General features: G+C 36.0%; 1 protein-coding gene across 10 annotated transcripts in view; it reads left to right on the top strand.

Moving 5' to 3' along the window:
* Positions 1 to 26,390, top strand: part of WDPCP (WD repeat containing planar cell polarity effector) — a 151,258-nt gene that overhangs the window by 85,211 nt on the left and 39,657 nt on the right. For 7 of the 10 annotated variants that reach the window (XM_087716805.1, XM_087716804.1, XM_087716802.1 and 4 more), the window contains one exon: positions 25,498 to 25,600. The exons of 2 other annotated variants lie outside the window; for them this stretch is intronic. In XM_087716805.1, coding sequence (XP_087572931.1) covers positions 25,498 to 25,600 — 103 coding nt within the window. Of the gene's footprint in view, positions 1 to 9,707; positions 9,808 to 25,497; positions 25,601 to 26,390 lie in introns of those variants that run through there. One more of the 10 variants, XR_015696799.1, reaches the window with a different exon arrangement.

The raw sequence follows: 26,390 nt of genomic DNA, 5'->3' as shown, positions 1-26,390 counted from the left end.
TTCTGCCAATGAATTATTTAGATTTGCTGAGATCCTGGTTTCTTATGGTCAGAGTTCATAGTGGTGACAGTAGCAGTAACCCACCATGTTATCTGAGACTTCTTTTGATCAGTGGTCTCTGAAGAAATGGATTGGTTGCTTTCCAGCATGGGTACTCTCTCTTGTATACTTGAACCATGCTCTTTCTGGCGGAAGATAGGATGTAACAAACTAGATGCAGTAGTAGTCAATGCTTCAGTTTGGGAGGAGATTATTGTATGATTACACATTGCTCTCTCTTGAAAAAACACTCTGGATACAGCTATATTTGGTAACTATTGCTTGATCTGTTCCCTTTTTGAATTAACAGAATAGCAGAATTGGAAGGGACCTTGTAGAACGTCTAGTCCAACCCCCTGCTCAAGCATGAGACCCTATACCATTTCAAAGTGGTTGTATAATCTCTTCTTAAAAACCTCTAGTGATGTAGCATCAACAACTTCCAAAGGCAAGCTGATTCACTTATTAATTGTTCTGTCAGGAAATTCCTCCTTATTTCTAAGTTGGATTTCTTCTTGATTAGTTTCCATCTATTGCTTTTTGTCTTGCCTTCAGGTGCTTTGGGGAATAAGTTAACCGCCTCTTCTTTGTGGCAGCCCCTTAGATATTGGAACACTGCCACAATTTCATCCTAATCTTTCTTTTCATTAAACTAGACATACCCAATTCCTGCAAACATTTTTCATATGTTTTAGCCTCTAGTCTCCCAATCATCATCATTGCTCTTCTCTACACTCTTTCTAGATTCTCAGCATCTTTTTTATATTGTAGTGATCAAAACTGGATGCAATAGTCTGAGTGTGATCGTATCAAGACATTATAAAGTAGTGCTAATACTTCATGTAATCTTGAGTATTCTTCTGTTAATGCATCCTAGGACTGCATTAGCTTTTTTAACAGCTGCAGCATGCTACTGGCTCATATTTAAGTGATTGTCCAGTAGGAAGAAGGCTGTCAAGTGAAACACACTAAATAAAACTAATTATTTTGCTTCTGAATTTCTACAATGACAAAAATGACAAAATGTTTTAAAAGAATTATCTGTAATTCCCAAGAAAGTAGACCTTCTGGGTAAGCCAAATAAAACAGATGACAGTGATGTTATTAATGTTATAGCTATTGTGATAAATCATCATTATTTAAATCTAAAAATTGGAATCCATGGATATTAATTGATTCAATTTATTTTGACCAAGGATCAGAGAGACACACTCCAAAGATAAAATAACATTTAAATGTCCATAATTAGAACTTTTCTGTAAGACACCATATAAGCCTATTATTTAGCAGAACTTACGGATATCAATTGTTGCTGTCCCAAATTTTGTAGCGTTATATGTAACAAAATTGCTTCGTCTATTAAAAGAAAGTAATTTAAATTCTTCCAATTGACCTGACATGTGGAACAATATAGCAACACACATGAAATAGATGTGACAGCACTGAAGCTATGGGGAAATAGTTAAATAATAATCATAAATGGGGAGGATTCAGATCTGGCCATTTCACTATAGATTACTTTATAGATTTACACTATGTCCCTCGATTAAAAATAATACGGTGGTAAACCTAAATTCTGCTGTATCTGAAGGAAAATATTCTTATTTTAAAACATTGACTTCTTTAGTAAGACAAACCAGGGGATCATAGTCATATTTTACTATTTTACCCTATTCAATTTATACCATCTTTGAGTATAGTATTTCCATTGGCCCAGTGGTGGGTTTCAAAATTTTTTAGAACCTATTCTGTAGGTGTTGCATGTTTTGTGGGAGTGGCTTGGTGGTTATGTGACCGGGTGGGCGTGGGTTGGTGGTCATGTGACCGGGTGGGAGAGATTTGGCAGTCATGTGACATGAGCATGGCCAACTTGGAAAATGTGGTGAAACTCACTTAACAACGCTCTTGCTTAGCAACCAAAATTTTGGGCTCAATTGTGGTCATAAGTTCTCTTTCTTTCTTTCTTTTTTTCTTTCCTTACTTCCTTCCTTCCTTCCTTCCTTCCTTCTTTTTGTCTCTCTCTCTCTCCCTCTTTCTTTCTTTCGTCTCTCTCTCTCTCTCCCACTTTCCTTATTTTTCTTTTTTCCCTTCCTTCCTTTCTCTTTTCTTCTTTCTCTTTTTCTTTCTCTCTTTCTCTTTCTCTCTTTTTAAATTTTTTTTATTTTTAATTTAAAACAAATACAACATCCTTCTTTACATGCTATAGAAAGTGTATCAGTTGGTTACAAAAAGATTTTCGTGCATCTCTTCCACAGTCAACAAACATAATTCATATTAACTTATTTTAACTTATTTTAACTTATTTTGAGTATTTTAACTCAAATATTTATACATGTCATCATCATCATATCTCCATTTTCATTTGACTATAATTGTTTAAGCGTCCTTTATCATAGAATATACCAAAATGTAATACATAACCACATACTGACTTTCAATTACTATTTCTAAAATCCTCCACTAACACTAAATCCTTATGTCCTATTCTAGCTAAACATCCATAATATTTAATAACAAAGTTTTCTAATCCTCCTTTCCAATATCACTATTGGAAAGTGATTCTTATATTCTTATCCCTACTTTATTTGACTATATTCTGTATCATAACATTTTCCCCCTAATAATCAAAACTTTAACTATATCTAACTTTGTTCTTTTTTTATTAAGCTTTATGTATAAACCAAAGGGGTTTCTAATCTTCCTTACATGGGTACCATTCAATATTCATATCTAATTATACTCATAATAACACTACACATTGTATACATTAGTAACATTATCAATTATTTATTTAAACTATATCTATTGTCAACAAATTTCACTAAGTTTAACTAGTTTTTAATTTGGAACGATCTCCCCGTGGAGATTCGCACCCTCACCACCGTCCAGACCTTCCGCACAGCCCTCAAGACCTGGCTATCCCGTCAGGCCTGGGGATAAAGATTCTAATCCGTCCCCACCCGAATGATGAATGAATGTTGTGTTCTATTTTTACTTATGTACTGTCTCATGTCTTGTCTTGTATTCCCCTCCCCATAAATTGTAAGCCGCCCTGAGTCCCCTCAGGGAAAAGGGCGGCCTATAAATAATAAACAAATACAAATACAAAATTATATTCTTCCATCTATCAACTTGTATCTTTCCAATAGCAAAACAGTCTCATATCTTCTGCCATTTGTGGTGCCGGTCCTCTAATCATCTCCTTGATCAACTTTGTATGGACTCCTCTTAGCAACTCCTTGCTTATAAGATCTCTCATGTAATCTTGATGCCCTCTTTCTGTTTCCTTAGTCAGTTTATCTTTGATTGTCAGCAGTGTTATCAATGCTTTTGCTAATAGAATTTCTCTCTTTAAATCCATAGATTCTTTGGTTTTTTTCTTCTTCTGTATCTTGACCTCTGGGATAAATTTCCCCTACATTTAATTCCTCTTTCAGTGTTCCATTCTTTCCATTTTCAGAGACAAACCAATCACCATAAATATCAGCAGATTTAATCTCTTTATATTCATTTTCCACTTCAATTTTTTGAGTTTTAACCACCACATTTTGCATTTGATAGACATACTCAACTTCTTCATCATATTTTGCTGTTATAAGCTCTAAGTCTTCCACCTTCTCCTCTATCCTCTCATATGTATTTGATAATTTCTGTATTTCTGAAAGTATCTTTTGCAAGCTTAAAATGTCTGTTTGCTTTTGAAATTGTGCCATTCTCTCCAGCTAACAAACACAGCTGCTCTAGCTTGGAAGGTTAATAAAATTAAACGTAGATTCACAAAAACGTTTGTTTTTACTTTTCTCTGGTTAAAGATATACTTCAAAGGGACACCTGTATGCTTCCCTTCTTATTACTCTCTATAACCAAGCAGTGAGACTTTGTAGTGCCAAGCCAAAACAATCAGTGAAGGAAAAAAAAGTGTTCCATTTCCAATACATAAACTCCAATACACAAACCTCCCAACTTCCGAGTAGCTGTGTTATTGTTGCAAATTTCCTTATTTCTTTTGTATCTTTTTCGTATTTCAAGTTAGAAAAAAAGAATCCAATTTTTAAATGAGTTAGAACAACACCCACAGTAATGAAAAAGGAAAATTTTAGACCATAGGTTACAGAGAATAATAAAAGAAAAAATAGAAGAAGAAAACTTAATCCATTTGTTTTAAAAGGCTTGCATAAATTCGGCTTCGGGGGGTGGAGCCTGCCGCCGTCGGGAGCTCAACGAAGCTCCTGTCAGGACTCTGGTTCGTATATCTTATAAGATCTATAGATATCTCCCCTTTCTGGCAGAAAGGGGCAGGGAAAAGGTCAGTCGTTAGGATCTCTTTGTAATTCATAGCTTTTTTTTGCTGTGAATGGAGAAGAGGTTCAACATTAGCTGAGCCTTTACTCCGGCCAGTTTTCCGCGCTGCCTTTTTTGCAGCCCTAGGCAGATTGCCCCCCCCCCCCAGGACAAAGCTAAGCTATTTAAATGTTAATCCGGGCGGGGACCATTCCTGAGGAATTTCTTCCATTACTATTCAAAATACCAGCTTCAACTTTGCAAAAGGCTCCCTTTCTTTTTTAGCTGCGTCACAAGATGGCGATCTTGTAGCTTTTGTGTTTGATGTGACGTACTTAGTCAGCCCTACCTTCCTGAAGGCTTCTCCGTACTAATTGCTAAAAGATTAACTGAGGGGAGCAGAGACTTTGATTTTTGGCTCGCTTGATTGCTTGTCTTTTATTTTTACTCTGGAATGGCTCCCAAATCTAAACAGAAGCGCTTCCCTAATAACATATCTCCAAAAACTGCTATGAAGCCGCTACCCTTGTCTCCTACACCCTCCACGGGAGATTTGCTAACACAAGAATTTCTTCTCAAAACGCTTAATGATTTCAGACAGGAAATTAATCAATTGATATCGGATTTATGTGATCAATTTGATGCTAAAATTGCTCAGGCAAAGGAGGATATGATCGGAGTAATGACAGTCATGACAGATTATATTGCTGAAACGGAGGATAAATTGGAACTTTTGGAAGAAACTAACCTTAATTTGATATCCAAAATTGAAACCTTACAACAGGAAATTGAAACTGCTCAAAGACAACTTGTCATGATAAATTATAATAAGACTGCCTTTGCTATAAGAGTTAGAGGACTGCGTGAAAACCAACAGGAGAATTTGAAACAGATTTTCTTTGAGGCTTTCAGCCGCTTGGTGGGAAGTCCGGGATTTAACTTTGATTGGCAGATTCAAAGAATTTACCGCCAGAATTCGTGGGTAGCAAAACAGCGACAGCTTCCGAGGGACATAATTATATACTTTACCACAAGGGAATCCAGAAATGAGATAATACAGAGGCTTTACGGAAAGAGGTTGAGAATTGATGGACAGGACTTGATTGTTTTCAAAGAACTACCATCTCAAATATTAAGAACAAGGAGAGAGTACGCTTTCTTAACCGAAGAACTCAGAAATTCTCAGATTCCATACAAATGGGAAGTCCCAGCTGGTATTACAGTTACATTTGGCAAACAAAAACACCGCATCAATTCTGTCTGTGAAGCCCGAGAATTTTACTACGAGACCCTGAAGGCGGGACTTCCTGATTCATCCGGACCTGGAGATAGACAAGGAGAAGGAGAAGACAAACAGCGAGACACGTGGCTACAAGGCGGAGGGTGTTGCTTTCCTCTTCCGGAAGGGCAGAAGACTAAAGAATAAAGACTAAGCGATGTTCTTAAAGCTTTATGATTCCCGTCTGGGATAAAATGGAAAAGTGGTATATTGATGATGAGACATGGAGACTGAAAGAAGCGTTGCTGATTGTGGACACATATTGTATATAAGATTTGTCTGAACTCTAACTCAAATTGTGCATGAATTATTTTCCTAGGCGAGGAGAGCGGAGATTGCGATCTTTTTGAGTTGTGGTCTGGGACGAACGGAGTTGGGAGGCGTGTGGGAGAGGGAAGGGTAGCGAAAGCTTAATTAGACTACTTGGGGCTAGAATGCAAGCAGATGTTTGTTTGAGTTCCTATTTCAATATAAGGTCAAGAAAGACTGGTCGGAGAGTCTTCAGGAAAGTGGAGTAAATATGGGAGGAGCAATGGACGCGGATAAAATATATATATGGACATGGATAAAGGCAGGGTGGAAGGTAAAAAAAATTTACATGTGGAGGTGGGTAAGGATAGAAAGGGAGGTGTTGGAAATGAAAAATGAAAGAAGTTCTTGAGTTTAATGGTTTTATAGAAAGGTTTGGATATTCGGATAAAAAAGAGATAAATTAACGGTTTGAATAGATAGATAAAGCAATGAGACTTTTAGTTGGGGAATCCTAATTGATCAACTTACCTGGCTCTAATATAGTTTGAAACCCTGCAAGTAGTAAAATAATCGAAATTTGGAATGAATTACATTGTTTAAGATTTACAGATAATGGGAAGCTGTGTTAACATAGTGGGTTTATTGACCCTTCTCTGTTTCTCCTTTCTTTTTGGGTGTGTGTGTGGTTTTTTTTTTCTTCTTTATTTTTTATTATTCCCTTTTTTTTTTTTTGGCTTTTCTTTTCTTTTCTTTTTTTAAGTTTAAAGTTAGCTGGCCTTATTATACTCAAATGCTTGTTAAAGAATTATGCCGGGTATGGGACCTGCGAAGCCGTAAGGGGGTTAGGGAGGGGGGATTATAGGGGGGAGGGGGGAGGGTGGAATTACAGTTTCAATTCTTAGAACAATAAGAATTCACTTGTATACTGGGGCTCGTTTTCCTTTTTTTTTCTTTTTCTCTTTTATTTAAAAAAAAAAAAAACAACTGATGGATACACCAAAGCGAGGAGAAGAGGGAAAGAGGAGGGAGAAGTAAAGAGGGAGTGAGAGGGAATGTAAGGAGGGTGAGATGGAGGGAGGGGGAGATGTCTGAGGGGGAAGGGAAGTAGAAGAGGGGAATGTTGGAGGGGTGAAATGGAAGTTGGAGGGGGAGAAGAGAGGGTGTATGGGGGATTGAAGTGTTATGTTGGGGTTTTTTCTTTTCTTTTTTTTTCTTTTTGTTTTTCTTGTTACGTACAGTATATAAGTGATTGTATAAAATGAAAATGAAAATGAAATAAATAAAAATTGAAATGAAAAAAAAAGGCTTGCATAAATTCCATCCATGAAGATAGCATTTAAAAAGTAACATAACCACTGTCCAAAACCATTCCAAATTTAATTCCGCCGCTTGATTCTTCTGTTCTCCAATTTAAATTAATTTTAAGTTTTTTATAGGCAATCTCTTTTTAAAACAGTAAAAGTTCCTTACTAGCTGGAAACACTTTCTCTTTCCGTATCCTTCCGTTTTGGAGCCGCCCCGACTTCGTCAGCCTTGCCTGGATTTTTTGTCACCGGCTTGAAGAACTTCTCTTGCATCGATCAGGGACTTTGCAACATCCCTGAGGTCAGCAAGACATATTCTTCCTGTTCACCATCTCTTTGGGACGATTGGGTCCAATTGGACCACCCAGCGGCAAAAGTATCGACTGCAGTCTCAGAGCATCAAGACCGCACATCCATATCATCGCAACGTTGGCTCCTCCTTTCTCTTTCTATCTTTGTCTCTCTCTTTCTTTTCGCTCACTCTCCCTCCCTTCCTTCTTCCTTGCTTTCTTGTGTGTATCTCTCCCACTTCCTTCCTTCCTTTCTCTCTTTTTTCTCTCTCTCTTCTCTCCCCCCACTCTCTCTCACACACACATCCCTTCCAATTATTTTCATAGATATATTCTATGAACTAAAACCGGTGTCCAATAAATCCTATGATCAAGGCATTCTGTGTCCCACAAGGCAATTCACAGAACTCCCAATTCAGCCTCTTATTGCTCTGGTGTGTGTGTGTGTATGTGTTTGTGTGACAGCCGCCTGGTTTCCAATGGGGGGGGGAAATCCATGCAGAGGGAGGAAAAATGTGTGGATTTCTTCCCCACCCCCATTAGAAACCAGGCGGCTGTCAAAGAGAAGGGAGCGCATGCCACATGGGCTTCTCCCAATCCTCTGCTCCGGCAAAGGAAGTGGGTGGGCACTGTCAGCCTCTGTTTTGCTGCTTGCTTTTCAGCTGCCATTGAAACGGGGAGGGAGGGCATGGTATTTGGGTGTGGGAAATAATCTGTACAGGAGGACTGTTAATTGGGAGTTGTTCTCGCCATCTACTGCGCATGTGGCAAGGAGGGAGTTTCCCGCCAAGGCCAACTGTCCGGCATACCAACCTGATGATGATTTTTGAAGATGTCTCCCACCTGACAGCTGTGGAGATATTGGATTGGACTATGGACTGGGGTTACCAAGGGGAGGGGAATGGGTCATGTATTGATATCTACTGCTTGCGTGCACTTTTGCTCAGATCCAGCTTTGCTTAGCTTCTATTTACTTATAATCAGTAAAAGTACTCTTAATTCTGCAAAATGGAGTGGTTTCTTTCTTGGTTATTAAGTGAAGCAGCCCTGACAGCCATACTGGGAGGGGCAAGCCTGGTGCGGACAGGCAGGGGGAGCAAGCGAGTGGCGATTGGGCGGGCGAGCAGGGGGAGTGAGCAAACTGGGTGGGGGCAGGCCAGGGGAGGGAGGATTCCGCTACGGAAGCTCAGGTACAGGAAGGCACACTAAATTTCACAAAGCAGTACGAATGTTCCTGTGCGTACCGGCTGAAAACCACCCCTGCATTGGCCTCTATAAGAGTTATTGACATAATCAATTGCTTTGGATCTTAAAATAGATTAACAATCATTCATTCTTTTAGGTGGGGTTTTGATAGTAATTAACATTCCTTATAATCTAAATGCTATCATCAATACACAGGCAATCCAGCCCTGCATAAGGAAGCTTTTATGCTATCTTCAAGTTGAAGACAGAAGTCTAGCACAACTTAGAAATAGTTCATGTTTACTGAGTCAGTGAACTGGACAGATGCATGTAGAACTTATGAAATCGGTGGAAGCATTGAAAAAATCCACTGGAAAGAATATTTAATACCACCCTCTCGTGGTTAAACCGTTATGTTTTGGTAAGATAATAATCTTAAATAAGAATTTAATTATATTCTGACACAGGTGGAAATTTTTCATTGTGATTGCTTAAACCCTTCATCACATTTCACATATTAGATTTCTATAACTGATGTTTGAGAAGTCAATCACTACAGTGAGGTATTTACACTTTATCCTTCTGTAACCTCTGTTGAAGAGAATTTGCAAACAGAATAAAAGTAACTCAGTTCTTAAGTGACCCTATATTCAAGCCCTCTGGGAAGCTCTTTTCTTAAAAGATTTGTGCAGCAGAATGGACAATTATGTTTAATGGACAATGGTAGTTTTACAGACTCCCAGCTCATTGCTGTAGATCTACAGAAGATTTATCGTTTCTGAAGAAAAAACAATGAAGGAAACCTTAGAGAGTTACATTAACTCAGCTCTTTTGCATAATTAAGACATTCTGTTTAAATTAAGCCTTGACACTAACTGCTTATATAATTTATTGTATTATGTTATTTGCCTTGTTAGTTTGATCTTCATATTTAATTTCTGTGTTCAATTGCATAATTACATTCGCTTTTTATAGTTTTTGAAAATTCCTTTCTAATTATACAAAAAGAAATTGCACGAATCTTTTAATACTTTTCAGTATGCAGTTCTAATCATCCAACTTATTCCATCTAATTAGAAAGAAGTGTGTACTGTGATAAATTTTCTCAATCAAGTTATGCTTTAAAAGAGCCTCAAAAGAGCCTTCTGAAAGAACCCTCTGAAATATTTCTGAAAAAGTATGTATATGCATACAGATACCAGAAATATATGTTTGTATGTGTGGTCCTTTCTACACTAAAAAAAATCCTTTTTCCTTTCTTGTAGCTTTCTAACTTTATTATATATTCATAGATGTTCTTGTGGCTATTTGGGAATAACAGTATAGAAGTTCCTTCTCAGAAATGAATTTGTTAACATTAAATAAACATAAATTCCCAGGCAAGTGGAGTCCATTTTTTTAAAAAATACAGATGATCCAAATATGAAGTACAATTGGTATTCTTTGCAAACTGTTCTTCCATGTGGCTTGGATGTCACAGCTCCTTTCAAGATAATGTTCAACAATCCCAGTTCCATATTTATAGTTCTATGTAGTAATGATTAGTTCCTTTCTAGATATAGTAGTTCAAGTGTTTGCGTCTATAGTTCAAAACCACGATTCAGTTAACTTCTGAAGATTCAATGCCTATTTTCTATGTGAACAAATAAGAAGGATCTCGCTCTTCAACTGACTCTTTAGTAAATAGTGCCTCTGGCCAATTGATACTGTTCACCTATACAGATGAAAATATAATGATTCTGTCAATCTGTCTGTCACTACTTTCCATAAATGGTAAACTATTGTGTTGAGCATTCAACAAAGAATGTCCTATGCCATAATTTCTGAAAACACTGAAGGAAATTCAGAATCACTAGATGTCTTTTCTATGCTTGGAATAAAGATCTTCTATACAGGTACATTAGTTCCCATGCAGAGCAAAAGTCTGAAGCGCTTGCTTCATATAACTGTGCCTTCAATTCAAATCATTCCTTGCTATTTGAGGCAGTTATTGTTTTCAACTCTCCTTTATTTATATAGGAGGATTTACTTTTCTTGCACCAGTGTACAAATATTCTCTCTTGCAATTTTATCCTGGTCTAAAGAAAGAGGTATCTATATTCATTCCCTTTCAAGTGGATGACTCTTTCTTGTTTGCTTGTTTGTTCATTGTTTATTTTTAGTCTTGGGAAGGAACTGTTTCACTCACAGGGTTGTTGTTAAGAGGAAAATAAGAGTTATTTATAACAAAAATAAAGGCAGGATATAAATATAAATAAATAAGTAATCTTTGAAATCCTTTATTTCCTTAACATAAAAGGGATTTTCCCTTTCTTGTTACCATGTATATCTTGTGGCCACTTTTATCTATCACAGCCAGGTAAGTGACAGCTCTGCTTTTTCCCATCACTTTTCAAATAGTTTTGGAGGAATTTTTGAACATTTATCTACCACTTAAATCTTGACTGGTTCTTCCAAACATTTTCTGGTTTTTTTCTTATATAACTTCAAATAGGTTTTAGCCATTCTTTTAAATCCAATTTCTTTAGCTTGGTGCACCATTGAATTGTGTGCTAAACTAAATTAAATTAAAATGTTTTACAATTTCATAAGAAAATACAGAGAGAGGGAGGGAGGGAGGGAGAGGGAGAGAGAGTGAGAGAGTGAGAGTGAGAGTGAGAGTGAGAGTGAGAGTGAGAGAGAGTGAGTGAGTTTGATAGATGCATAACAGCTAGGAGGCAAGCAGAAAGCCTGGAGGTGAAGTGGGCCATTCTTGGACTTCTGAAATACAAAAAAAAAAAAAAAATCTGTATCTATAGAATTTTTGCAACCTAGCTTTAGTGAGTAAATTTTTTGACAAATTATAACAGTGGCTTCTTTAAAACATCAGCAACAAAAATCTTGTTTTAGATGTACAAGTGCTTTAAAAGAATTAAGTTAAATGTAAGTACAAATGTAATCTTTTTACAAACATGCATACTAAAATGCAAATGTAATTGAACTAGGATTGAAATATTTCAGGCTGCATATATGTAAAATCTGAGCATTAAGTGTAAAATAATGTAGATTAGCCACCAATACAGTTGGATACTATAAAAAGATAATGTAGCCCCAATTTCTAAGATTCTTAAATCTGTAAAATGACTCCAGAATTTTGACAAAGATTTTGGGTACACATTTGAATCAATATCGAGTACTAGCCTACTAAGGCTATTAATTACCTTCTTTGTTGCATCCAGTAGAAGTAATCCTCAAATTACAACCATAATGGTGCCTGCCTATTTAGGGTCCAAAGTTGGGACAATGTTAAATGAACTGCCACAAGTAACAACCAGCCATCCTTGCTCTGCCCAGTACATTTGTTAAACAAATGAACAAGTTGTTAGATAGAGCTCAGGGGTGGGGAAGATCCTGGGAGATCTAGTCTCAAGGCCTCCCCCATCCCAACATACCCCTTGGGTGCCTCACATGCCAGCCTACCAAAAGCTGACTGTCTTGCCAGCGAGAAGCAATGGGGAAGGAAAACTCTGGCCACACTTGCCTTTCTTAATTTTGTCCATGTCCTTCTTTCTGCCTTTCTAGGATTAAAAAGGAGCTCCCTGGCCTTTCAGAGCTTTCTGCACTGACTTGCTGGCTATTGGTGCAAAGCTCTTCTGTGACTTGCTAAGCTTTGAGAAGCTGCCCCTTGCATAAAAGATGGCAGCTTCAGGACGAGCTTCTCAAAACCTTTCCCTTGCTTAACTCCTTCCCCTAGAAAGCCACATTTCCTCAATAAATAAAGACCAAGTATCCTCTATTTTGTTGACTAAACTCGTGTTGGAGCCCATCATCATGGAACTTCTCTCTAGCAGAGTGCATTCTTCTAGCAGGCACACACTCTGCTAGAGAGAAGTTCCCTAAGGATGGGCTCCGGCATGAATCCAAAAGCTTGTAAGATAAACCTCTGGTCTTGGTGACCAACCCAGATTGGATTCTGTAGAAAGATTTTCTTTCCTTGTTTGATTAGTCCCTCTACTCTTCAGTCTGGAGTCAAGATAAGGATTTTAAAAGGCATAAGATGGAAACGCAGAGATGGAGAGTTTAGTTTTAGCACTTATTTGGGACAGGTGGGAAAGATCAACAAAGGGTCTCTGACAATTATTTCTGGTCTTTTTGCACTAATCAGCTGACTGGTGTTCAGCCAGCTGCAAACCTCTCCTGCCTCTAACGAACTTTGGGAAGCTGCATAAAAGGTGGCAGTTTCAATATGAGCTTCCCAAAACGTTTCTCTTGTTTAATCCCCTCCCTCCCTCCTTCCCTCCCCTTCCTGAGAAAGCCACATTTCTTCAATAAATAAAACAAAAAAGGCTGTGAGGGCACTGCAGCATCTCCACAGTGTGTTGTAAGAGTGAATGATTGCAGGGCCATTGCAGCTGTGATAACTTTGAAACAGACTCATATGTAATGTTGGGGTGTCGGTCATAACTTTGAACCATCAGTAATTGACTTGTCATTTCTGGTGCACTATTTGGAGTATCCTTATTCTAACAGAATGGCATCCACCAATAAATTGGATTCATACACTGTCACTCTTTTCAAAATATGCTACTCCAGGAGCATGATAGATTCTCTAAGGCAGATTATATGGGAGGTGCAGGGAGAAGGAGAATGTATAGAAACTGCAACATTTTTGTCAGTGGTGTTCAGTGTAATCTGTAAAATGCGAATGGAAGACTAGGAACGAAGGTACCCTTAAGTTTGTAAACTGCTATGAGAACTTTCTGAAGAATGGAGTGAAAATACTGCAAACACAATCATTGCACGAGAGTGCCTGAGGTGAGATATCAATCAAGATACACTCTTGTGACAGTTGTTAAGTATTGTATATTGCTAATTCTCCTGGAAGTGCCTAAATGTGAGAATAATACAATAACTGTAATACTATTGTAGGCAACTCAGGCAATGGCCTTCAATACAAATAAAAACTATTGCATAAAGTATCATATCACATATAAATGAAACAATGTTTATTAGTTTGTATAAAATTCAAAAATAAATGAAATAAATGGATGCCATCTATTTTTACTGTGCCAAAGCAACTAATCTTATTTATCAGGGGTCCCCCAACCCCCGGACTTCAAACCATTAAGAATGGGGCCATGCAAGTGTGTGAAGCTTCACCTGCGCATGTGTGGGATCTAGGTAGCAGGCCAAATCCTTCCAATCCTCCAGTGCATGGGGAAAACATTTCCATGGATCCGGGTGCCCAAAAGATTGGGGATTGCTGTTATATATGACAGCAAAAACCAAGCATTATTAAAGTTGTTCATTTTAAATACTTTTGTAATGGGGTCCATCTTTTGGCGCCATCAGTTTGAAAGGGCAGCTAATGTTCTTTTATAAATAGGGCAGACCCAAGGACATACACTTGAATAAAGGTCATATGTGAGGGTCAATATAGATATAAGAAACATTCTGAAAAATTCTTGGAATTTTGAATGGATAGGTTCAAGATTTGATTCTTCAAAATCAGTGCTGGTTTAATTTATGTGGCAAATAAAATAATTTTGTAAAGGAAAATATTAGAACTTTTCTAGTTCCTTTATATTCTTAACATAAAAATAGTTATGCTACTTTAATACAATTTGCATCTACATCATAAATATTCATATGTGGCACCATTTTGGTGTAGAAAACGTGATTTTGAAAATTTATTTGAAAATAATATGTATGAATTTTAACAAATTGTTTAATATAAATAATAAAGAAAATTATAGCATACCACATGGATCATAATTCATACATTATATACATATAAATATAGTTCACCAATTTTTATTGTGCAATGATTATTTTATAAGCACAGTTTAGTGCACAATGCACACCCTTGTATCCTGCTTCCATAGCTTCCAAAATTCCCAGAAATTGTGTTGCTAAATTGTGGAAACATATTGTCATTCTTCAGCATTATATTCGTTTACATAGTTGTTGAAAGAATCTAATTAGTTCTTAACAAAGAAGTGTATAATCAAAGAAAAAATGTATATAACCATAAATAAACTTTATTTAGTAGTGCTTTATATATTTAAAAAATCTGAGCAGAAAATTCACTTTTTAAAAATGTTTTCAAGTATCACAGCCAGTTATGAAAATTTGGCATCGTGAGTTTAATATGAAAATTCTTTTAATTCATTTGTATCAGATGAACATACTATTAAGTACGTAATAAAAAAGAGATTCACAATTACGGTATTACCTCAGCTGAATTGATAGTATAAGCTTTTATCCCTTTAAGAAGTTCCTCGGGGCTCTCCTTTTTAACAAGTTATTAGGATTATGGACAGAGGAAGTGTAATATTGATGGCAAATTCTTACCACTTTGCCTCTAGACAGACATTCTTCTAAAACCACACCTGTTTCAAGTATTATAAGCACCTTCAAATTCCCAGGAGTTTTAGGAGTTGTATGCCTTCATCTTTTAACTTCTCTTAAGGTTGGGGGTTCCTTGAGCCTTAGGTTTGCATTTCTAACCATTTAAAGTTAAACATTTATATTCATCGGGGATGACTCATATTTCTTACACCATTCTGTTTTTACCTTAAGTTACTGATTTGTAATATTATCAAAGAATAAAAACAAGTTTTACAAGTTTACTCCAATTATGGTTGCATATACTTAGGAAGGAATTACTTGGGATGCTTTACTTTGAAAACACCATAGAGAGAGACATAAATCTTCCTTAAGTGCATAAATGCAGGCATTTGAAACTATTAACATTATTCAGAGTGTTTCTGTTACAATAATCATAACACAAAAAAGGAGAATTTGAATAAATTAATAAATGAATCCTGTATTACAGCCAAAGGCCAATCACTTACAACAGCCAACTAGCACTAGCACCAGATAGTAAACAGTGAAAGAAATAGTAATATAAAAGCAATAGATTATGCTGAATATCCCACTGTGCCATTTTTTTCATTGATAGTGGCAGGCTGCCTGTCTCAAAGTAAATAGGTAAGCAGGAATTCATTCAGGTGACCTAAACTTTACTAACAGGAACATAATAAAGATATTGTGTAACTCCCTATAAAATCTGCACAATACCAGGACATGCTTAATTGTTTTGACCATACGTGAGATACAGAGGCAGTTGTGCTTCTTATAGGAAGGTTTAAAGAGAAAGCTTTGTAGTGACACATATATTTTTCTTATAGAAGAAAAAAATCTTCATAAAAAGATTTATATTTTGTATTTCATTGTCAGAATTACAAAAGAATAGACTGATTCATAATTATGCAATGACATCACTGAATAATTATAACAGATGTTCTAAAACAGATTTCCTGGGAACGGGTTAGAAAATTTGAAGGTTAGCACTGTGCCTCTTCTACATCTTGCAGAATGCCAATGTCCTACAATGGAAGACCAGTACATTTTAGTTGATATTTTGGGAGAATATCCTTTGCAAGATGGTTAGGCTCAACTTTGCCCTTCTCTTCTTCTGGTGCTCATTATATGGCTTTTTAATGTGATTTTAAACTACAGTTCCCAGCAGCACAAGGAAGTACCACCAATGGAAAGAAATATTAGAAGCAATAGTCAGCTTCTAGGTTAGCAATATTTGGAGGACCAGGCTCTTCATTCTAGAATAAAGACTTGTTATTGAGATCTGAGTCCTTCAGAAATCTAAAGTATTTCCCTTTATTCCAAAATGTCTTAGCGTTCAAGCTGTAGCTGCATTAATGTCCATGAAAAGATACTTTAATAAGCGTTCACTGCATGCTCTCAGCATTGAAATTTGTGTTATTTTTCCTGCATGCCAGTAGAATGTAAACTACTACTGGTTCCTCTATTTTTATGTTCCAAGGTGAGCAAAGTAGAAGCCTCTGAATAAGAAGGATAAGCAACACTTGTTGCAGAAAAAGTGATTTTGATATTAACAACAATAACTATAGCTACACACAATTCTTGAATAGTTTGTGGCCCTTTTAGGTAACTTAAATGAAGTAGCATTTATTGGATCTACTTTAAATGAGAATGCTTATTAAATGTATTATTATTAAAGCATAAATGCAAATATACATCTATAGCAGATATGTCTATGATAACTACAATTAAAGAAATCAATCGGGATAAGTAGTATTGTCCCAAGCAAATACATGGTAATGTACTTAGTTCCACTTGCACAGCTACTACTTAGCTTATGTTTTGCCATAAGTCTTATTTTCTCATAATCACATTATGTATGTATGTATGAATGTATGTAGGTATGTATGTAGGTATGTATGTATATTGTAGCACAGTATTGTAGGAAAAGATAAGGCAATAGTGAAACAGTCATTTATGTAGGTGATGACAATGTGGTAATAGGAAAAAATGGTGCCATTTGCTTTCGGTTTCACTTGCCAGATAAGTATTAATTTATAAAACAATCTATTGTTGGGATAGTCCTGTCAACCCCAAGCTAATAAGTAAAATAACACTTGCTTCCCATCAGCAGATTGACTTTGTGAATAGTGACATCCCTGAAGAAAAGATAGAGGTTCAAAGCGATGGCAGAAGTGGGACCATACAAGACCTGTTCCTTTCATGTAGAACCATGTAGAAATGAAATAAGGCTTTCATTGTGACTTTCACTCTTCCTATCTTCCTGTTTTGACGTACTAATCCATTTCTCTCCCCCCCCCCACTCCTGTACACAACACTGCCTGGTTTTTTATGGTTTGGAGAATAGTTCTCTGTTTTGGAAAAGAAGAGAAGAGAAAATGAGTCACAGTACTTATAAGATGCATATTCACCTATATATACTAAGTATATCAATTCATAATGCTGATTTTGGCATTCAAAATTCTTTACAACTTGGGATCAGGTATTTTCAAGAACTATTTGATACAGGTACCTGTACATTAAAAAACTTCAGCAGAGATTTTTCTTCAAATAGCCCCACCATTAAACATAGAAGTGACACTCTATAAAATGTTCTCTTCAGGTTTTAATGCTTTTTTTATTTTTGAATTATTAATCAGAGGTAAATTATCTTGATTTTCATTTTTAGCCTTCTGATTCCCCTTTCTGCTATTTTTCTCTTGTGATTTTAAACAGTTTATTGTTGCAAGACTTTATTTTGTGAACAAATTATTTATAAAATGCCCTGGGAACTTGGTATGCAGAAGGATATACATCTTTTAAATTCCAGATAATTGTGTACAGTATTATAGCCTAAGAAATATTTTAAAAAATTGTATAAGAAAACTGCTGGGTGGAACAAATAAAGAAAATTATGTGGAAAATACTGTAAGAATGTGTTGAAAATGTATTGTTAAAATATAATTTTCTTTGGTTTTCATTTTGTGGAGTTTATATTGAATAGAAAGTAAGTTAACCAAACTTCATTCAGTTTAAATGTTGTCATTATTGCAGTCAGACACGCAATTGCCACTGGTAACTGTTGCCATTGATACTGCATAACAGGAGTCTGTTTGCAAAACCAAGGCTATATATAGAAATATTGAATTATTTTGCACAGTTCAGCAGAATACTTGATTATGTGTAGAAATATAATTTATCATCAGATTATACGGCTATGAAAAACACACTCATTAACTATCTTAAGTATTAAATAAGATTAGGTATCTTTGGCTGTCCCCTGAAAAAAAGATAACAGAATTATGTCAGTTTTCAGTTTGAATTTATACAAAGAGCAATAGTAAATTGTTCAGAAGAAGAAAATAGAAGTTTTGGTGATCTTGGGTTGTCACAATTTTGTATATAATAACAATAATAATAACAACAACAATAACAACAACAACTCCGCCGTTGCCGGTCCCAAGCCCGGATGAGAAAGGAGGTTGGCAACTGGCCCCATAAAAATACCTCGCCAACCCATACAATATGGTGAAAGAAACGAATAAAAATTTTACACTGCATCGGTCGTCGCGCGGGTTAACAAGGGCCGCGGCGGATGTTGGGGTCCTTGGACATCCGTCGACAAGTGGGCTACAAGTGGACCAGCCAACAAAACGACAAAAATATAGTGCAGATGAAAACCGTGCCATAATAGCCTGTTACTACAACTCAGAGCCAGAAAAAAGAGGTTATTTAAAGCGAATGTATGAATTATGGAAAGAACAATATCCAGATTCAAATGTTAGTGAACAACAACTAGCAGATCAAAGGCTATTTATTATACGGAATCAAGTGTTTAGTGAAGTTGAACTTGAGGAAATTCAGGCAAATTGCAAAACCAAAAAAACTATCACAAGCAGAAATAACTGATATTCAAGACACAACTAAAGACATTATAGTAGAACTCCCAGAAGAAGCTCTCGGGGAGGAAATAACACCACCACCACTAGAACCAGTTATCACTGAACCAACTGATGAACTAATTCAAAAACAAAAAGAATTGAAGGATCAGATATTTTCTGCTTAATGAGGAAAGGCAACGTTTACCATCACTAAAAACTGTGCCTAAGAAAATTTTGGCCCCTATCATGAAAATGGTTAATGCAGTGTTTTCAACAATTGAATCGGGATCCATCTTGGAAACGAACCAGTTAATGTACAGTGCAGCTGTAATAGTCACTAATGAACTAGGCATTAAAATCAAAGTACCTAGTCACACAACAGAAAAAGCATCAAAGCCAAAGTGGAAAATCCGATTAGAACAAAAAGTCAAAAAATTAAGGGCAGATGCTAGTAACTTAAAGAACATGCATGAGCAACACCTTAAAAACAACAAAACCATAGATCGGCTAATCAGAAGATATAGATTGGATACAAGAAACATCAATGAAGCTGCAGAGATTGTAAAACAGCGGATAACAGCAACAGCTAGAAAAATTGAAAGATATGAGGCACGAATCATCCCATATAAACAAAATCAGCAATTTTGATCAGACCAACGGCGTTTTTATCAAAGTCTTAATGTGAATGGTGACACCAAAAGTGAAAAACCAGAAAAGCAGGCCACAGTTGAATTCTGGAGAGAATTGTGGGAAAATGCAAAGGACTACAATAAGGAAGCAAAGTGGATACATGACTTTGAGAAAAGCATTGGCAACAAACAAATGTAAGTATTAGAAATAACAACTGAGATGGTCAAAAATCGAGTAAAAAAGGTAAAGAACCTGGAAAGGACCAATTACATGGTTTCTGGCTCAAATATCTGACCAGTTTACATGCAATATTGGCCAGTCAACTGAATGAAATTTTACAAAAGGGCCAAATTGATGAATGGTTGACAACTGGAAAAACATACTTGATTCAGAAAGATGCAACTAAAGGAACAACACCTGAAAACTACAGACCAATAACATGCTTGCCAACAACCTTCAAATTACTCACAGGCATTATTGCAGATAACATGATGGATTATTTGGAAATAAACAACATCTTGCCAGTAGAGCAAAAAGGCAACAAAAGAAGGAGCAGGGGCACAAAAGATCAGCTTCTAATTGATAAAATGATATTAGAAAATTGTAAGAACAGAAAAACGAACTTGAATATGGTCTGGATTGATTACAAAAAGGCATTTGACTCACTGCCACATAGTTGGATCATAAAATGCTTAGAAACAACTGGCATTAGCAAAAATATTACATCCTTTACTGAAAAGGCGATGAAACAATGGAGAACTGAGTTGGCAGTAGGGAATGAGATCTACGGAATGGTTAATATCAAGCGAGGAATTTTCCAGGGCGATTCACTTTCACCTCTTCTCTTCATCATCGCAATGATCCCACTATCAGTAATCTTTAAAAAAATGAAATTAGGCTACCAAACAGCCAAAGAAGCTGAAAAAATGTCGCATTTACTATATATGGATGATTTGAAACTCTATGGAAAGTCAGAAATAGAAATCCAATCATTGACAAACACAGTCCGAGTATTCAGCACCGATATTTCAATGTAGTTTGGCATGGAAAAATGTGCCACTGTATCCATAAAAAGAGGCAAAATCACTGCATTTGAGGGAATTGAAATGCCCAATGGCCAACTAATTAAATGCAACGAAAATGAAGCCTACAAATACTTAGGCCTTCTGCAGTTGGATAATATCAAGCATGGAGAAGTAAAAACTATTGTCAGGCGAGGGTACACCAACAGAGTTAGGAAAATTTTGAAATCTAAATTGAATGGTGGAAATACAATCAAGGCCATAAATACCTGGGCAATACCAGTTATAAGATACACAGCTGGTATAGTTAACTGGACACAAGCTGATTTGGACCTTTTGGACCGAAAAACCAGGAAACTAATGACAATGCACTATAGTTTACATCCACGTGGTGATACTGATAGATTATACCTGCCCCGAAAATCAGGTGGCAGAGGATTATTACAAGTGAAGCAAACAGTTGAAGAAGAAAAACATGCACTGACTGATTATTTAAAAGAAAGTCAAGAACATCTATTAATCAAAGTAAAGAACAAAAAACTACTGAAGGCCCAACAGACGAAACAAGAATACAGAAAAGATGTGATAAAATCAAGAATGGAGAGTTGGCAGAACAAAGCACTGCATGGCCAATTTCTGGAAAAAATAAAAGATAAAGTGGACAGTGAACAAACTTGGTTATGGTTAACAACAGGTACATTAAAGAAAGAAACAGAGTCACCAATCCTGGCTGCGCAAGAACAAGCTATCCGCACAAATGCCATTAAGGCCAAAATTGAAAAATCCTCTGATGATGCCAAATGCAGACTTTGCAAAGAAGCTGATGAAACTGTTGATCACATACTCAGCTGCTGTAAAAAAAATTGCGCAGACTGATTATAAATTGCGGCACAATTCAGTAGCACAAATGATCCATTGGAATTTTTGCAAAAATTATAATATTAAAACAGCAACAAACTGGTGGGAACATCAGCCTGAAAAAGTCACTGAAAATCAGATGGTCAAGATCTTGTGGGATTTTCGCATACAAACAGACAAAATACTGGTGCATAATACACCAGACATCACACTGGTTGAGAAAAACAAGGTAACAATCATAGACATTGCAATACCAGGTGATAGCAGGGTCGCCGAGAAGGAACATGAAAAAATCGCAAAATACCAGGACTTAAAAATCGAAATTCAACGACTATGGCACAAACCAGTGATAATGGTTATACCAGTGATAATGGAATTATTAGTGATAATTCCAGTGGTAATTGGCACACTGGGTGCTATTCCAAAAGCACTGGAATTACATTTAAAACAGTTAAAAATTGACAAAATCACCATCAGTCAAATGCAAAAAGCCGCACTGCTTGGATCTGCACGCATATTACGAAAATACATTACGACGTCCTAGAAGAAGAAAAACACAGCTTGAATGATTACATCCAGAAAAGTGAAGAACCAATGATTAAGAAAGTAAATAAAGGAGGTGTTTTAAAGACAACTAAGTCAAAAGCTGAATATAAGAAAGAAGTAATTGAGGAGCGAGCTGAAAATTGGAAAAACAAAGCTATGCATAGCCAATACTTGAAAAGTATTGAAGCAAAGCTGACCAAAAGCTAACTTGGAACTGGTTAAGATCAGGAGCACTGAAAAAAGAAATAGAAGACTTTATTTTGGCAGCTCAAGAACAAGCTTTAGCCACAAACTGCATGAAGGCAAAAATTCAACATGTTACCACCAACAGCAAATGTCGCCTCTGTAATGAGAAAGACGAGACAGTCGACCACTTGATCAGTGGGTGCAGCAAAATTTCACAAACTGACTACCTACAACACCATGACCATGTTGCTAAGATCATTCACTGGAAATTGTGCCAAAAGTTTGGATTTGAGTACAGCAAAACCACTGGGACCATCAGGTTGAGAAGGTTTTAGAGAATGAGAAAGTCAAGATCTTGTGGGACTTCAGAATCCAGACTGACAGGCAATTGGCCCACAACACACCTGACATAACAATAGTTGAAAAGAAAAAAGTATGGTTCATTGACATTGCAATACCTGAATTGAAGCTGAGATGCACGAATTGAAGATAAACAGCAAGAAAAAATCACAAAATACAGGGACTTGCAAATTGAAGTTGAGCGACTGCGGAAAAAGAAATCGTGTGTTGTCACAATTGTAATTGGAACCCTTGGAGCAATACCTAAAGGGCTACCTCACTATTTAGAAATTTTAAATTTATCAGACTTGAACATTCTGATTCCACAAAAAGCCACCCTACTTGGAACAGATTATATCCTCCAATGTTACCTTAACAGTTCCTAGGTCTTCAGTTAGGACTCAAGCTGTTGAGCTACCAACCAGCCCCAAAGGCTGTGAATCTCACCAAAGATTAACCACATAATAATAATACTTCAGCAGGGGTAGGGAAACATACATAAAAGATCTGGATAAAGTTATAAGTGTTCCATTCTTATTTAGTCTGGTATAAATCAGACTATAAATCTAGTCTGGTGTAATGATTAAGGCTACAAGCCTGGAGCATGTAAGTTCTAGGCCTGCCTTAGGCACAAAGCCAGCTGAGTGATTTGGTTCAATCACTTTCTCTCAACCTTAAGAAGAAGGCCAGTGACATGCCATTTCTGAAAAATGTTGCCATATCTGAATATGTACATGCATATTAAATAAATTGTATTACTCAATATGCAAAGATACAAGGAGGAATTTAAATGTGGGACAAGACCATGTACTTAGAAGTGTTGTTTAGCAAGCAAGATTAAAAAATATTAATAGATCCACTGAAAAGAAGAGATTGGTATAATGAGAAATGGCTTTTTAAGTAGCAAAACAAATAAGGATTACCGTATGCTGATGCTGCCTTAAATCTAAACCAACCAGATTGATACATTTTGGAACTGGTTTAGAAGGGATTTAGTCCTGCTTGTTGGTCTTGTTTATGCATACATGGGCATATATTTGCATGTGCATATAAACATTTTATATACAACCTATGAAGTTTTAGCAGGCATAACGACCAATTTGAAACAAAAATTCCTCTACTGTATTTTCCCAGTTTGGTTCAGTAAGCTTCAGGTACTATTGAAAAGCAGGAATCTGAGTGACATAATGGTTATAACATTTGTTTGATATGTAAAATACCACTGATGTACCATTTTATTTTATTTTTTCAGTCACTTGAGATAGAAGGATTTTAATGACCGAGAAGTGATAACATAAGGTATAAACAGGAAGGAAAGAAAGTCAAGGGGGAAAAAATAAGTTTCTTGGTCTAAAAGAATTCTTCCAAGTTTGAATCACCGGCATTCTACATGTTGGGCAAGTGTCATAAACATTTTGCTATTGAGCTTGAATCTTCTCAACAATAGCTGTAGCCACAATTCTGATGCTACAGGCTGGCAATCACTGACTAAGCTGAGGAGTTTTTTGGTTTCTGTCACTTACAGAATTAAAGTCAACCTTCCCATGTAGACCAGACAGGAAAGATGACCATACAACTTAATTCTACTTTATTGTAAGACTACAAAAACAAAATATAGCAAGTCCGAAAACACAAATCTCCCATCTCTTATTACAGTCTGAGAAGCTAGGAAAGGTCTCTTCTGAGCCTTTTTCTCTGCCCATTATGCAGTGGTGAGCTATGCTCTTTCTTATTTGAACATTCTTTCTCACAAACCATTACAAAGGTATAGATCATACTTGAGCTGGACTAGCAGGAGTAGTTAATACTTCTCCAACCCTCCAGAATCAATTGGGGACTCTAGTCATGGCAGGATATTCCAGCAATCCAGATACACCCAAAATATTTTACAGGAACCAGAGTGGTCAAAAAGACTACATTTCAAAACTGGATGTGATAGTAAAAAACAGCAAAGAAGAGCAAAAAAAAACCACACATAAGTGAATAATACACCCACTAATTTCTACCCATTAAACGCTTTTCTAGATATTTTCTCTCAAATTCCATTCTGGAGGGGAAGGCCACCTAAATTAAAAGCAATCTTGAAAAGGAACAACTATAGAAGTAAGATTTGGTGGGAGGGCTCAGAAACTTTCCCTTTACATGGAATCATGAAACAGTATTCATATTTATTTATACTCAAATGGGACAAACTTGCATTTACAGAAACTAAATTTTATTTAACTTTATATTGTTAACAGGATTATTTGCCAATCATTTATTTCCTTTTTGACATATTAACAATTCTTTTTTAAAAAAAACAAGCATTTCTGATGGATATACTTTATGGGAAATTTTCCCAAGGGGTCACATGAGAAAACAAGAAGCCAATAGGGTTGTGAAGATCCGTAGGCACGCATGCTTGTACATACATAATTTTTTTTAAAAAAAACAACCAGTTGCTTTCAAAACAAAAGCAATGCAGTTGTATTACATGCATGGTGTTCATTTATTGACCTCACGGAGGCCTGATAGGGACAGCCAAAAAGACACATGTGGCCTGGGGAGTGTAAAATGCTGATTTGGTCTGATTTAGAATATAAAATGAAATTTCCCAAGCTACTTATGCCTCTAATTTTCAGACTCAAATAAACAAAGTAAAAATCCAGATTGGAGACATTCAGGAATAAAAAGGCAAAGAAAGTTATAAATATTTATTAAGATATCACAAATCACTAGGAAATGTTAGGAAAAATATACCTTCATTATATACCTTCATGTTTCCTTTATACTGGGATATTTGCCAAAGCTTTGGTTTTTACAATAAGAAAGTCTAAGCTGTTTATTAAAAGTTTAGTTGTACCACAGGATTGAATGGCTTTATTTTTTCTGTTAATGGTTACTGCTTCATTCATTACTAAGTAAAGAAATTCAAGTTGGATTATAAACCTGCATTTCCAAACATTGAGAAAATTATAAATATAGTCTCATCATTTCCAACTCTGTATCTGATCGAAGGAATAAAGAACCTTTCAAATTCTTCTTTGTTACCTGCCCAAGATTCATTTTAGATTAATCTTTTATTTTGCTTTATTTCTAAAGGACATCCATTACTTTGCACTAGATAAGGGTGAATTGGCACTAGCTGAAGTGGCAAAGAAAAAAGCTAACAACATTGACACAGAATCAATAACTACTGGAGTTGGTAAGAATGAACACTGTTTTTAAAAATGGCTTTTTGTTTAAATCAATACTTGTTCTTGTATCACTGTCATGTTATGCTTGTAGTAAGGATATAGGCTAATTGAAATTGTTTTTGGTTGGAAAAACAGCACTGGCATCTTTATGAAGAAAGGAAAGCATACAGAAACAGCCTTTAGATACACAAGTGACAATGGCAGCATTTGAGAAGTCCCCAAAGGCATAACACTTCTTGACAAAATAAAACAAAAATAACAATTATATTGAATGTTGAAAACAAAAAAAAATAGATCTTGACATTTATACTGACAGATACTGTACATTATATTCAAAGGGATATCCTCAAATGTTTTACAGACATTTCCTTTAATATATTAGATCTACTACACTCTTATTTGCAGATTATTTTATTCTAACATATATGTCAGTTCATAAGTCAACCTCTTTAAAAAGTTCATAGTTTGCAAGATTGGACCTCTCTACAATTTTATAAATGTTCCTAATGCATTTAAATTTTGGTACAGATTGATAAATCCAAAATATTCCTTTTCTTGAGATTTATAATTTATAACAAATATGTAACAGATGTACAGTTTGTATATATCAGAAACATAAAGAAAGTTCTGGCTTCAGGACTACACATTTTGCTTTGCTTTTCAGTCTTCTGCTTTTGAAAATATGTGTAAATGCTCAATTGTTAACTGCAAGATATTAAAATACCTTATGTATTTTATTACATAAAATTGAAGACCATAAATGTATTTGGGGAAAATATTGCATTCTCAGGATAAATG

The sequence above is a fragment of the Thamnophis sirtalis genome, unplaced genomic scaffold (assembly GCF_051295495.1).
Source record: "Thamnophis sirtalis isolate CommonGarterSnake01/CBP01778 unplaced genomic scaffold, rThaSir2_p1.2 scaffold_5, whole genome shotgun sequence".
NCBI lineage: Eukaryota > Metazoa > Chordata > Lepidosauria > Squamata > Natricidae > Thamnophis > Thamnophis sirtalis.
The sequence above is the reverse complement of the archived record's forward strand: the minus strand, read 5'-3'. Positions and strand labels throughout refer to the sequence as shown.